Source organism: Anser brachyrhynchus (assembly GCF_964034855.1).
Source record: "Anser brachyrhynchus genome assembly, chromosome: Z".
NCBI classification, from domain to species: Eukaryota; Metazoa; Chordata; class Aves; order Anseriformes; family Anatidae; genus Anser; species Anser brachyrhynchus.
The window spans coordinates 6969800-6985249 of NC_137697.1; the positions used below are offsets into that span (position 1 = coordinate 6969800).

The 15450-nt window shown below is 47.5% G+C and overlaps 1 protein-coding gene across 12 annotated transcripts in view; it reads right to left on the reverse strand.

The window, feature by feature from the left end:
• Window positions 1–15450, reverse strand: part of PDZD2 (PDZ domain containing 2) — a gene marked incomplete at its 5' end in the record, with an annotated part of 198255 nt that overhangs the window by 67056 nt on the left and 115749 nt on the right. For 10 of the 12 annotated variants that reach the window (XM_080573249.1, XM_080573255.1, XM_080573252.1 and 7 more), the window contains one exon: window positions 1203–1605. In XM_080573249.1, coding sequence (XP_080429375.1) covers window positions 1203–1605 — 403 coding nt within the window. Of the gene's footprint in view, window positions 1–1202; window positions 1606–2145; window positions 2632–7706; window positions 7860–15450 lie in introns of those variants that run through there. The other 2 variants (XM_080573246.1, XM_080573248.1) reach the window with 2 other exon arrangements.

Sequence of the window (15450 nt, forward strand, 5' to 3'; positions counted from 1 at the left end):
TCAGTAAGTTTCTACATGGACCAGAGCCCTCAAAATACCCAAGGACTGAATTTATTTATGAACTTTTAATGTTTTCTTTCAGAAAGGTTTTACAAACTGCAATTAGGAGGCTTTCAAAGACCATACACAAGCACCTTCCACTCCTTGTTGCACCATGAAATCAAATGTGTCTAACTGATGGGAAGAACAGGTTTTCTCAATTATATTTCTTTAGGAACAGCACTTTTTAAAATTTGCTTTATCCCCTTCAATGTATTTTCAGTTAGTTTACGCTAACAATCACCATCACCCCGCACGAGTATTGGGGAGCACTAATTCAGAGGACACATTCAAATCAGTGCTTCCCTCAACAGACATCAGCAATGAGTTGTCCACTCACACTGCTGCATTACCAGCTTTGAAGTCTTAAAACCAAAAGCAGATGCTGCAGCAAGCCCCAAGCCTAATAGAGCAGCGTTCATCTGTTTATACTATCAGTGTCTCTGGAAAGATTGGCAGACAGCTCTTCTGGTGATAGATGCATACTGAAACCTGATCAAGGCTTGGGTTATTTTTCCCCACCCAGCAAAGCTGCAATTCTAGCCAAGCAAACCCCAAGATCTCCATTAGGATGAAGAGAGAAGCAATGAAAGCCCCAAGCCCACTGTCGTCCCAAACATTAACAAATCATCCATCTCATCAACCCGGAGCAAAATTCACAATAACTTTCATGTGGAATCCAAGCACTTTTCAAACAAGTTTTGTAACACGAATAATTGCACCATAGTCTGGTGCTGAATCCCTTACCCTTCAAAAAGGGGAGTTAAAGGGGAATTTCAATTCCATTTTTAACAGAAGCTTTAAGGCCTTGTCAAGCTCAGACATGAAGACCCAGAGGTCAAAATGACCGTCTCCTCTCTGACACCTCCTGCCCCGGTGCCGTAAGGTCATTACTTTTTATTGTTCCATAAAAAGAAATCCAGAAGGCAACGCTGACAAGTCTGGAAAATAAGGACCTTTCCCTTCGTCACAGACAGAATGTGACAAAGATTCCACATAATTATTATCTAATTTTCAAACCCTCCTGCTCCTCCCAGGTTTTGTACCCCAAGCCTGCGGCTGAACGCCCCGACAGCTTGGGCTGCCACACAGAGGACGGTGCACCGAAATTCCCTTAATTCATCTGCATACCTGCTGCTTGCTTCTCCAGAAAACAAACCTACCTGGGCAGGCTGGTCACCAATGTCTGGCACACCGCCATCCGACAGCCGGGACCGGCACTGTCCCCCTGTGCCGTGGAACGGCTCCTCCACGTGGCCTTCTGCTTCCGAGGTCTCTGGCTGAGCCACCTCCACCTCCATCGGGGTGCAGTGCCCGTTCCCGTGCTCTGAGCCTGGCTTTTCTTTGCCGTCCTTGCCACCCGGCGTCCTGGTGATGACCCCGAACTTCCTGGTCCTTTTCCCATTTTGAGCGGCTCTGTCAGCGGGTTCAGGGCTGGGCTTGGCTTTGGGGTCGCAGCTGTTGCTGTTGTTGCCATTGGAGGGAGGAAGAGGGGCTTTGCGCTTGATGCGGCGCAACATGATCAGGTAGACGAAGCCGCCATTCCAGCACTGCTCGGCCAGGTAACTGCAAGGAAAGGGGTGCAGGAGGATTAGTGACACCTCGCCCCGCAGCGCCCGCATCCCGCCCGACACCACAACGCGCTGCACCCCGTGATGCTTGGGTATCTCAGGCTCTGCCCAGCCAGCTGCTGGCCCGGTGTGCAAATACATTGGGACACCTCGAGGCATCAGCAAAGGCCCCTTCTCCTTTCAGTATCAGGAATTAGCACCAACACACAGAGATTCGAGCACGGCTCCCAAACAGCCCCAGCAGCTGCTCCAGCTGATCCCACCGCAGCATAACCACGCAACTGGTAAATACCACCGAAGGGGTTCCTGCCACACCAGCCTCCAGATCCATGGCACAGAGACATGGAAAAGCGAGGCAAACAAGGCAAAGCAGAAAGCAGTTCCAGGGGGAGAGGGGAGGGGATTAAAATAAATAAATAAATTTTTTAAAAAAATTAAAAAGCAGGCAGGCTTCCTTTGTGCAGCAACCCATAGGGCATTTGCATCTCAAATGAGCCTCCTTAGTGAAACTAATCTTCTGCTTCAGCATACATACATGCTTTGAAGGCCTCAGGGTTAAAAATCAGCCACTGGGGTAAGCAGGCATAGAGCCAATGGCCTCAGCACAGCAACGCGTGGCACTCTATGGCGTCCCAGCTCCCACAGACAGGGATGGAAATACGGTAGGTTTCCTTTACAGCAAGCACACTCCAGTCAAAGCAAGAGCTAAGTCATCTCAGCTGTGCAAGGAGCAGCCACCAGGTGCCCGCATTAGAGCAAAGCATCCCCTCCCAAAGTCTTTGAACATGCCATGCCTTGGAGGAATTGACATTTCTACTTCAAAAAAATAGTCGGTGACCTTAAAGAAACTGCACCCATTGATGCAAAAGGGGAATCTAACCTCATGCCTCTTTTGGGAAAGCATGTACCTCAACCCAAATTCTTGAAATATTTGGGTTTTCAGCCAAGGGTGTAACCAACTAGGAGTACAAACAAGCTGGAATTTGTATTTAACAGGTTTGTATGTGCCCTTTCACTTTAATTTAGACCCAAAAACTCTATTGCCTTTCTCACTAGAGAAAGCGGCAAGAATTTCCCAGAGCATCAAATAATCCTCAGCTGCAGCTGCAATAAACTTTCCACTAACACGAAGCAGTTGGTGAGCCTACAGCTATCAGAGGAGATGAGAAACTAGGTGTGGAGTTAAAGCATAAAAGGTCCTAGGAGAAAATAACACAGCATTTGTGGCTGAGAAAAAGAAGGAGAGACTCAGGAGTCTTCCACTTTTTTTTTTTTCCTACCTGGTTCTTGTAGGCTGATTTTTCTCCTTCCCTTTCTTAAAAGTTGTTTGGCCTTAAGTACAACCCTTCAAAGTTATTCCTGCATAGAGGTGACTTATGGCAAAACAGGAAAAGCAGCTATGATAACCCCTGAAGCAAACTTCTTCACAGACGGGTGAAGAAAGCTCTCTCAATTACTCAAAGTAATCTGGACCAGCCTGGCAGCGGCTGAAAATAACACACGATGGGTGTGTTTTTGTCCACAGACATTAGCTTCTAGTTTCAGTCCACTCCTTCCCAAAGCATAGATATCCCCCCCAGACAACATCACCATTCAAATTGCTTATATTTAATTAGGAAGTCTGATGTCCAAATGAATATGGCAACTATATAACCTTAAAAACAGCCCTGGAGCGAGAGATTTGGAGGATGAGTAAGGTTGCCTGTGCCAGATTCCCCTAATGAATATGGACCGGACCCCCACACCCTGGATAATCCACTCAGACAAATCTTTTATTGAAAATAAATAAATAAAATTAAGAATATTTCAATAAAATCCCAAACCCGTTTTCCTCCAAACTGTCTCAAAGCAGACAGCCGTGGAGCCTCTGCAGCTGGGTCAGCTGTCTGGGTGGCCACAAGGTGACACACGGCTCAGCGAGGTGGCCAGGGCGGGCAGGACCTGAAGGGCTCACTGAACAAATTCCAGAACTAAGATGGAAGCAGTTTTGATTACCAAGTTAAAAGAAAAATTCTTTTAATCAACAGAAGAGGGACCATTTTGTTCCAGAAACAATACGGGCTGCCTGTTTTTCACATTTATCTTTCAACTCAAATTTCAAGGCAGCCAGTAAAGTTGATTAAAATTCATGACTTTTGCTTGCAGCAATACCACTGCACTCTGATCCATCACACACAATCCTGATAGCACTGCTGCTCCTGGCACTCGGAAAGAGAAAAGCAGCTCCTCTTCCAGTAGCCCTGTGTCTTGCAGGGGCGCTGCCCAGCCTGGTTTGGGCAGGGTTGTTTCTGACGGACTTGTTTCCGTGCAGGTGCACCGACGTGGGGGGGGGCATAAAACACTGATCTCTATCTCTAAACTAATCGCTGCTCTATTTTTGAGTGCCAGGAACCAAGTGCATGCATTAATCAGCTACTTGGTTTAGGAACCAAGAATACCTGGTTTGGGAACCAAGTGGAACAAGGGGGAACTTAGCGTATGTCCCAAATACAGTAATTTTACAGAGGAAAAAAATAATGTACTGTTTCATCTCCACTTGTGGCACATTTATTCTGTTCATAAAACGTAAAGTTATGAGAAGAGAAGAAAGAAGGTTGTTTTTTTTCCTCCCTCTATCCACTGTCCTTAGAAACTCATGCCTACACTTTGGAGCAGGGCTCGCAGCAAGCGGTAATGGATGCAGCTGCGCTGAAGTCAGCAGGGCCGAGCTGATTTACTCCATATGTCGAGATGGCCTACATGTTCCAGGCATGCAGCCTGTAGTAACTCATGGTTTTATGTCTTCTTGAGTGCTTCTCGGCAGTTCAAAGCACACAATACATTTCCATGAAGGAAAAGAAATGTCTTCCCTGGGTCAGGGAGCAATTACCTCTGAGTGTCAGTATGGGATCACATACACCAGACAGTGTCCGGTATTTCCGGACAGGGTAAATCCAGCTGCTGCAAGGACAGGTACCAGTGATGCAATACGGGGCATCATTACCCTAGACCTCGTTTCAAACCAAACACCAGGCACCTCGTGTTGGAAAACCAGCACTGGTGAAACACCGCACTCATATTACAAGACAAGGAATTTGTGGTCATTTTTTGTCTTGCCCTCCCTCCCTAGGCAGGGCTGTTAAAGGTGGCTCAGGCTCCTTGGTTAAGTTCTGCTAAATACACACTGCCTACTTCGCTGGCTTCCTTTTCCTTTTGCCACTTCTTTCCCTATTTAAGAAAGAAACCAGAAAACCCCACGGAAGCCCAGCAGGCTCTGAGCGCAGGACAAAAGACAGGAAGGGCTGTATTAAACAAGCGAGAACCTGCAGATTCTTAATTACTTTCTATCAATCCAGGAGCATCCTGTGCCAGAAGGGAATTAAGAGATGGATTCAATAAAATGTACCTCTACAGCCTCTAGACTGCAGAAAACCACACGAGCTATACAGGACCCCAAATTCCACTTCTCAAGGGGTTTAACATGCACAAAGCAGAAGTGCCCTTTTTTTTTTTTTTGGTCCCTGCAGAGCATCCACAGAGATTTTAACAATCTATGCACCAAAGGAGTTTTCAGCAGGGCAGGATCAGAGCTGATACGTGGCTCTAAGCTGTGCGTATGTGGCTCTTGGCACAGGGCATGAGCTGCTGCCTCCAAGTTTTTGGCTATTCTGAATGTGGTCTTCGGCTTGGACAGAGAAGGTGAATGGAGCAAAAAAAAAAAATCTCTTTAGTGCTGCTTCCATTGATCCAATTTATTGAAAAGGAACTGCAAATCACAACAGATTTTTAACTTCCTCTTCCCTGTTTGGTAGGGGATGTAGTTAGGACTTGGAGAGAGCCCTGCATTGTGTACACTAGCGAAAAACCCTGGGCAGCTATTCCTAGTGCCAGTGGCTGACTACCCATAACAAAATCTGATTTTAAGAACACAAGAGATTTTACTAGCTGGTAATACATCAGTTGATATTAGATCCCAAAGCAAAACATTTTACCAACAAAACACCCACCTGTGCTGTCTCTATTTACCAGTCTCTGCACAAGGCAGCGCCAAGACCCCTCGGCACAGGTGGGGAACCCAGTTTACCTATGCAAAAGGGGCTGCTCTCATCCTAGGAAACGTATCCTGCATCCCTTACATATGATGGAAGTCCATTTTACAACAACTTTAAAACCTCTTTCCACAGTGCATTTTAGTGGCAGGACATTTCCCCGGCACACATCAGCATTGCCCGATCATGCCAGTATGCTTTGTGCCTGCATGCTGAGGTCTCGAGCCCCACGCAATAACTGGTGCCCAGGGCAGGAATGCCACAGCTTTGTGGGGTGAGGCAAGGAGAGGCTCCGTGCCCTCTGCAATGATGAACAAACTGCAGCAAAAACACCTGTTCAGGACAGTCACAGGACAGGCTAGGTACACTTTTGGAGGGAAAAAAAAAACGTATATATATACACATAGATGTGGGGAAGCCCCGTCCCAATCAGACAGGAAACCATCAAAAACCACAAAAACAACCAAGCCACGAGGGTGATCCCGGACCCTGGAGGGGATGACAAGCATTGAACCTCGGTATTTCTGCTGCGATGTCTTCTCCCCAAGCAAAGGAGACATCACGGAAACGTCATTTTGGAAACATTTCCCATTCACACGCTCAGAAGGAATGGGCACCCAGCTGCTTCTGCTGCTTTCATCCCACTCTGGCCCCATCTCTGCTAAAACCTCAGCCTGTATAAAATGCCACCCTTAAGCAGCAGGGCAGACTTGCTCTTCTCCGCAGGAGAGAAACCATGATAATGTTAACAATCTTGAAAACTAGTGAAAAATCATTTCACACTTTAAACACTGCTGTAAAGTTCCCTTTGGCAAAGCTCAACCACAGGTTAGAAAATGCAACTGGTGGCTGGAATCAAGGGGCACTTACTGCTTCTCTTCCATCTGAGCTACTAAAGGACATCCGTCTCCTTCGGAGACCATTTCAGTTACACAGACAAATCCCATTTCTCCCCTACACCGAGCTGATCGCTGCAGTCACACAAACTGGTAAGCTAGCTAAGTGCATTCCAAGTTTCTTGGCACGTGTGTGAAGTGTCAGACTCGGAAATGGTATTCTAGGGTAAAGTGAGTCATTTTTTCATTTTTATACATACGAGTGTGTGTGTGCAAATATAAGATTTACAGACTTGACGAGAGCATGCTGCGACAAACTCTGTCACATCCCTTCTCACTTGAGCAAATATAGACGGTCACACTGAACTACAGAAAAAAAACAAAGCAGGCTTAGCAGCCGTAAGAAAACATCTGGAACCACTTTAAGGCCAGAAATACTGAAGAAGTATGTTTATTTTACACTAATAATACTATTTAGCATTTCTACAGAACTTTTCATCCCCATAGATCAGAAAATACAGTGGAAACGACATCCACAGAGCATCACTGACACCCCAACAGCCAACCCACAGCACAGCTCACCAGGACACAGAGGAGGAATTCCAGCCCAGCCGACCGCTCTCCGAGTCCCTGCCTGGGGACCTGCGATGTCCTTAGCAGGACGGACAGACCACTAATTTTTATACTCTCCTCTGAAAGACTCTGGCATGGTAAAACATCTTGAAACCCCAATCTTCTCCAAGCTGGAAGGATGAAGAGCAGAGCAGATCCCTGCAGAACTGAAGCCTCCAGCCCCAAGGGGGATTTAAAAGCTAAAATTAACAAACCCTCTCTCCATGACACAGGCAAACGAACTAACTTGCTTTTCAGGTAAGTCAGGGCAAATTAATGACTAATAGATAGTGACTGATCGAAGGGCAAGTGGCTCCCCTCACCTTAGTGCTGTCACCATGCAAGAAAACCCAGCCCGTTGAGGGCAAATTTTGGCAAATACCAGGGGACACTTTACAGGCTTCCCCATCTTTGAGCAGGGTTCAAGCCTGCATTAACACACGCAGCCAAAGCTGATGACCAAGCTCCAAAAGCCCAGGCAAACCTTGCTGCAACCAAGCCTGCGAGAGGTCTCACATCGGGGCTGGGGCACGTCCCGGGGGGCTGCAGGGACCGGGACCGCCTGCTACCACCTTCCCACCCACCTCCCCTGAGGACGCTGCTCTCCGTCCACAACTCACCTCAGTAGAAACCGACGGCGTTTGTAAACACAGCTGCTATTTTAACACACTCTTGCAGGCGCTCTTGCAGCTATGGGAGCCAGGAAGGAGCCAGGCAGCGCTCAAGCCAGCGTCTCACCGCCGACAAGCCCTGTCCTGTCCTGGGCTCTGCGGGCGATGGCACACACAAGGGACGTGATGTTCTCTACCTGCCTTAATAAGCAGGGGGAAAGGCAGAAACGGCATGGGAAAAGTCACTCATGGAGCCGAGAGATGTAAAAACATCCAGGGAGTGCATTCAAACAGCCCGGGGTGCGCAGCAGGGCTCCCACCTCCCTTAGGAGGACACGCAGCTCCCAGCCCTCGGCTCGTGGCCAGGGTTAGGCAGCACCTCCCAGAGCCTCACCTCAGTGGCAGCTCTCTAAGGTATGCTGGGTTTTGTGTGTGGTTTTTTTTGTTTTTGTTTTTAAACTCAGCATAGCTAAAGTGTTGGCTTTCTGTTGTGTTTGCGTTCTTTTACTTCATCTATGGCATAGTTTTGACTATTAAATATAAAGCAAGGAATGCAACAAGACTTACTGAAACCTTGAAGGGAAAGCTAATTTGGAAGTTAAATCTAAGAGGTATTTTTCTGTGGCCTTTTATAAGCCAGTATAATCATGTTTGGTGCTGATTAGACCCAATCCTTCCCCTGGATTAAGACTGCTGGTAACCTCGAGCATCACACTGCATTCATGCTCATCTTGGAGGTGTCTGAGCTGCCCTCAGGCTGGCTGCTGTCGGGACGGACACCACCACCCCACAAACTTAGAGAAGCAACAGTATCAGCAAATGTACGGGGCAAGGTCTGCTCTTCATTGCTCAGCAGGGAAACCAAAGCAATAAGAATTTAAGACCAACCGGAACAAACGTTCAAAGCCTGTGACAGCCCCTGCCAGCCTTGCCAGGGGCCCCAGGCAAGATCTCTTTGCCCAGGCTCGCCGTGAAATCCCCAGCTCTGGGAAGACGTGAAGAGGGAGCAGAGGGCTGCTGCTGTGTTTCCACAGACTCACTGCCTACTTGTGGCTTTCACTGGAGGATAAGACTCAGTTCAGCCTTGCGACATGGGACTATGACTAAAGGCTGGTGAGACATCTCACTCTGCCTGGTATCGATGCCGTGATGTGGCTTTGAATTTGGGAGAACTCAATTCCTCTTTACCCTGCTGCTCTACAGATCCCTTGCAGCACTCCATGCAAGCCTTTCCATGAAAAAAAAACCAGGGCCAACAGCACATCTTACCCCACAGAGTTACTGCAAGGTCTAGGGCGGCGAAGCCACGGCATTACAGTTTCACAAACACCTTAAATCCGCAATCAGCCAACACCAAACATCGCAGCTTTCCTCCCACCCCATATCCTGTTTGGCTGCCGGCACAACCATTTGGGCAACCGTACAAATGAACCCGATGAGGGAACCAATCCAGCTTTAAATTAACCCAGCCCAAAGCAAACACCCAAAACCTCACACCTCCAGACAGGGAGCTCTAACCCAGCCCGACCCAGCTCCCAGCAGTAAGCACTCCTGCACGGGCTGGGGCAGGAAAGCAAGAGGCTGGTGGAGCTATGCAGGCTCCGGATAGAAGTACTGGCTCGCTCCAGCTGAGCAGCCAAATACCTTTGGTTTCTAAAATTAAAAGGCCAGGCATGCTCCCCACAGACAGCAGAGCCCAGCTAAATCACATCCACATCACAGGTGTGGAAAGGAGAGAGGTTAAATCATTGCAATGGTGCTAGCACAGAGCAAAAGCATGGTTTTGCCCTGCATGTTGTAAAGATGCCTCAGAAGCACAACCAGGGCTTTTGGAGAGCTGTGAGCAAAGCAGGGACCTCCAGAACAGCCAGCACACGGATGAAGGACACAGGTGGCCATACTGAGCCTCTCCCCCTTCCCAGCACCAACATCCAAAGAGCTGCACAGCCCCTTTGTACCTAGAAACACCTCCCCGAGCTCTGACAGACATCCTCAACCTAACAGATCATGCAATTGCAGTCATCTGTCCCCAGTGAATAACACAAAACCCTCTGGGATTTGCTGATCTATTGGCTCTGCTAGCAGAACAGAGGAGTGACGTTGCATTTAGGCTGCAGAGATTTTTGGACTCAAGCTTTACAAAGGAGCTGATCCTACTAAACACACAACTCCCACAATTGCGTCTGAGAGTCCCAAGAGACAGAAAAGCGCACAGTGCTTTTAGGGTTTGAGTCCTAGAGACAGGATAATGAGGATTAAGCTGACAAATTCTATTTTTTCTTTGGTTGGTGTCAGAGAGTACAAGCAGAAGTGGTCCAACTCAGTCCAACCATCATGGCACTGAATGCTCCAATTTGTTAGTTCACAGCTCTCCTGCAAATGCACATTTAGCTAGACACATCGCCTTGTTCACAAACATCATTTCCAGTTACGAGAAAACTGAGCAATTTAACACTTTCAGCAAGAGGGCATAAACTCAAGACTCCTATTGTAACCCTGTAATACAGGGGTGAATGCGTGCAGTCATCCCCTTAAATCCGTATCCAAATACAAGTGCTGTCACCAGCACAGAAGCTTTCTCCTTGCCCTGCTTTCACCAAATACATTTATTTTCCAGAATGTCTTGATTTGGGTTTGCCTGTCCTCCTCAGGCAATGCTTTACCAGACTCTGATGTGGCATGGGGCAGCCTTGCACTATATTATTCTACAGCCTTGTCACTGTGGAACGGACAGCGGAAAAAAAAAAATGGCCAAAAACTGCAAAGCAAGGGGATTATTTAATCTGTAGAGCGCCTGTTAACCCCTTTCCCTCCCAACACCTCCATGATCAAGGGCTTTCATCAATAAGGTTTCTCTACTGCTCAATTCAGCACATGCCAATGAACTTCGGAAGCAAATCTCATGTTCCCTGTTCCTGTGCAGAGCTGGGCACTCTCCAAGCTCCCACCAGGTTCTTCTCGGGTGAACTTCAAGCAGCACATACATGCCAGGAGCACGCTCCCTGCACTCCTGCTGCCATGCTCCAGCTGATGCCCATCTGCGTCCAGCCCATGGGACCACAGCTGAGCTAACCCTAAAGCAACCCCAAAACCAACCACGATGTGGAGGTCAGCTCCAGCACAACACTTTCATCCTACAGACCCACTCTCTTTTGGGCTACATGCTGCTTAGCACAGACACTGGGTAATTGCTCCAGGCCTCTAACCACTACAAGAGTATTCTCCAATGTATTAATCCAAGGGAAGTTTGCAAAGACCAGGGCTATCGTCTAATTAGGTCCATGCATGATTTTCTGCTTCACGAGAAGCACAAGGACCCAGCCAGACAAGACTTGTTTGCAGAGCACGCTGAGCACACACACTGGAATACAAATAAATCCTTGCTTACTTTTTGCAGTAGTTGCAGTAGTTGCAGGGCAGCGCCCAAAGTGTTGGCACTACTGCTGTTAATCGCGGAGAGGCAGGTTTTTGTCGTTAGCTCAGATATTCAACTTTTTTTTATTTACTTTTTTAAAACAATACTTCTGAATTAGAAAACAAATCTCAGATATGTTAGCGATGAGGCACTGGAACTTTGACTTTCAAAACAAGAGAATATGTCAATAACGATTTGACTTTATTCCAGATCAATTTTCACACTGTTTATTTTTAAAGTCTTCAATCTTGCATGGCAGTCGCCTTCCTTTTCTGCTGCGTTCCTCCCGAGGTGGAAGACTTGCTCCAGATCTGAAGCCGCAAACAAGTTCACATTTGCAAAACGTGAAGTAAATCACCAAACTGAAAAGCGTACACGCCTCACATTAAGAAACAAGGAAGGGGTCAAAGGCCACCCACATGTGTACAACATTCACGCAGATCACAGCACTTCTCCTGCTTCATCCTGAGTGCCCAGATCTCGCTGATGCAATTCACCCCTTGCCACCCTATTTCCAGGGCTCTCCACCTTTCTTCCGTGCTACTTTAGGATCAGCCCCCTTTAAAACAACTGCTTCTACGTCTTGCTAATCATCCAGCCCATACCTTCCCCTCTTCCTCCCTGCAAATACAGCTCCTGATTTCCATTCTCATCAGGCAGCAATGAGAATGCTGAGAGAAAGGGTTTGTACTCAAAACCTGCTGTGCGCAGGATCCCTGCCCTGAACGCAGCCCTTGCTGCCTCTCCTCCCTAGCTGAGAGCTGCTGAGATGTGGAGAGCCCTTCACCTCCATCCCCATTCACACCCAAGCTATTCCAGTGCTGTGAGGTCACCCCTTTGGGATAAAGCTTCCTATTTTTCCCTATGCAGGAGTTATCACAATTGCCCAAAAGGGAGGAGAAAAAGCGCACATCCCACTGAAAGAGCTTTTATGCCAGCAGGAAAGTTTTGCAATATTTTAAATGAAAAAAAAAAATCTGCAACATTGTTTTGGCAAACCACATTCTTTAGGTTTCAACATTAGCTGTAATTCCCAAAGTACCTCTTTCCACTGAGCAGTGAAGGTTTTAGATGTCTGTGAGCAGGGAGAGGCAGAAAATTTAATCAAGTCTATTTTGCAGCAGGAAGCGGGATGCTGGGGCAGAAGAGACTTTCAAGGCTTTTGCTTGAGCTTCCGAGACGATCCCTATGAACAGGGAGAGGCCAAGCTTCAAATAACCCCATGCTGGCTTGGGGCAGATATGGATGGATCAAATTCACGACTTATGTACTTGTAGAGGCCAATTTTGGCAACAAGGGCTATTTGCCTCCAAAAGACCACTCCGTTTTTTGTGTTTTCCAGGATTTGTCATGATACTGGAAGTGGTAACTACTTCATCAGCTGCTGCCTCCTTCCCAAGGGGGGCTGGTGCCTGGCATTCAGCATCCTCACATCATCTTGTTAGACCACAAAACTCAAGAAGGCAGAAGCACGTACTTGAGGTGAGAAATTCAGCTTTCTACTGCCCTTTAAAAAAATTTTTTTTAGCATCTGGTCAGGTCATACTTCCAGGCTTTTCCCCTTTTAAAAGGGGCATGGACTGCACTTGACCAAGCATGGTCCCCCCATCCCGCGAGGCCATCAACACTTCCCTTAATTCACAGCCGCTTTTGCAAAGGACATTTTTGTCTTTTGAGGACCATCGCCTGCGGGGACGGCTGGTTTATTTAGCTATTTAACATCGCTACTTTGTTCTTGGCTGTGACAACAGGCTGTGCACACAGTAAATCCCAGGGATGAATGGCTTTCATCCCTGCCGATGCGGCTGCTGAGCTGTGCTTCCTCTGCTTGCTGCGACAGGTCCCCGGCCACAAGGCAGCTCCCCCTGGCTCAGCAGCTTCCCTCCACAGCACCAAGCCCTTCCTCTCCTGCTGCACAAACGCAGCTTTGGTATTCCTGACATCCAGCCAGAATAAAGGGCTCGCCCTCTCTACAGCAAGAGAACTGTGTTTGCATTCATTAGGTTTTGCAGTTCCCTGTGAGCACAAGCATCTCCCATCAGAGCTCCCTGGCTGGGGTTATTTTTGCCCAGATGAGCACATGGCTCTGAATTCAAGCACTTCAGCCACCGGTGCATGGCCCTGCAGCTCCCTGCATCCCCAGACAGAGCCTGGATGTGAAAGACACCAAGGCTGGCACCAACCCTGGCTGAGTCGATCACCCCAGGGGACACCTGGGGTGTCACCCCTCAACACACCTCGCACGCAAGCCCAATACAGGAACCACAGCCAGGAGACAGCAGCAAAAGAGTTTGCAGAGGCAGGAGCTGGGCGATGCCAGATATACATGTGCCTCTCTGCAGCATGCCTGCCTCTTGGATGCTCGCATTAAAAAAAATCAGCTTCTAATTACATCCTCACTTTCTGTTTTCACCGCAGCGAGTTTGCACAAGGCCAAAAGAGAGAGAAGAATTAACGAACACGCATGGCAGCAGCCATAAACATTTCCTAACTTTCACTCTGTTGTGCAACACAAGATGGAGACATGCCCTCCTTGGAGGGCCAATAGATTACTGCTTGCAGATGATTTTAACTTGTCAACCACTGCAGAGAAGTTTTACTGGATTTAAACACAGACTTCCCAGAGTGCTGTAAGCACTCTGCCAGCTACAAAGCACCCCTCCAAAACCGGGGCCTTTTGGTCGATTCAGGGAAAACACCTCCCGGAGCAAAGCAGAGCACGGTGCGGAAAAGACACGGGCAACCAGCTTCCCTGCCCCGGGGCTAGGAAGCACATTTGTGCTGATGGGGCCCACAGGGCTGAACTTTTATTTTAATTTATTTTAGGTTATTTCTCCAGCTTTCGCATGAGGCAGAGCAGCACCACGTCACAAGAAATCCCCTGCAAACCTTCTGATGATTTTCATCTATTATTCACTTACCACAAATCCTTGCCATTAACAAACTGTACTAAGGGAATCAGAACTTTCAAAGCCACAAATCTCCTAATAACTGCGGCCCCTTTATGCATGCTTCAGGATTAGCCATGTCATCTGGTTAGCAACTCAAAGCTGCTCTTCATTATTGGATTGAACCTGCCTGCAAACAGTGAAGAGATTGATAATACTGCCACCGACTTCAATGGTGCAGGAGCATTCATTACACGGCGTCCTCCTCCCGGACACATCAAGCCCAGTGGCACAAATTTATGCTGTGCTACTGTGCCAAAGACCCAGAAACCTCCCTCGAGCACATTAGCAGCAGCCTTAGCAGACAGTGCTTGAGTAAACTTGACTGCAAGCGCCGAGCATATATCAGCGTGCTCAGGCTTCACGTTGGCTCCTAGCATGCAAAGTGAAGGCAGCTTTACACCTATCTGCTCTTGAAATTAAGAGTGCCTTTAGTTGCTTTGAAAAAATAAGAGCTTATTTAGTCAGTGCATCGGCTTCTTCAAAGAGTCTGCAAACTAATTAGCCACACTGAGTTACTATTAAAATACAGAGCTTACATGAAATACTCTTGACGATAAGAGAGCTGATGCCTTGGTACTAAAGCTATAGAATTAGCACAAACTGTTCATCAGATGCATTTTCCTATAGGCTCCAAATTATATTTCAAACAGTATTTTCCTTTCCCACAGCGGATGTGGAAATTCACTCACTTTGTTTGCTAGTTCAAAGCAATAATATTTTTTAGCCCATGTGCAGACTGAGAGTTTGAATATTCAACAGTGAGAGCATGAGGGGATGGAAGACACACACGCACACCAGAAGATGCTGAAAACAAACAGAAGCTGAAATTAAAAAAAAAAAAAAAGGTAAAAAACAGTTGCTGTACTACAAAAGAGCCGTGCAGCTGTTGCAGATCAACTTTTATAGGACAGGGGGGTTGTTTAAATTAATGCATACTAGCCAGAGGCAAACCCTCCCGTGTAGATGCAGATAGGCTCTCAAGGAAACCAAACTTTACAAACCCCACAAGATATGCAAAGCCCAGAGACGCAGACTGCAAGCCTCACAGATTTTAATTCCAAGAGTTTCTGCCCATCCCTGCTTCTTACAGAGCAGGTTTATTTGGCAGATAAGCCTTTGCTACTTAAATAATAATAAAAAGCTTCACAAGAAAAGACATTTCCTTTCCCCTTTCGACTTTTGCTCCTCCAGTCCAGCTGCAGCTTACAGGCTGACCTACAGCAGAGAAGAGCAGGTACACATCTGAGCACTCTGAGCCGTGCTCACTCCCCTCCAGGTCAGGTCCCTCTCCTGCTGCAGTACCCACAGGGCCACCAGTGGTGGCAGAAGCCCCATGCAGGGCATCGCCACCTCCTGCTCCAAAGGTGTTCGAAACCACAGCTCTGAA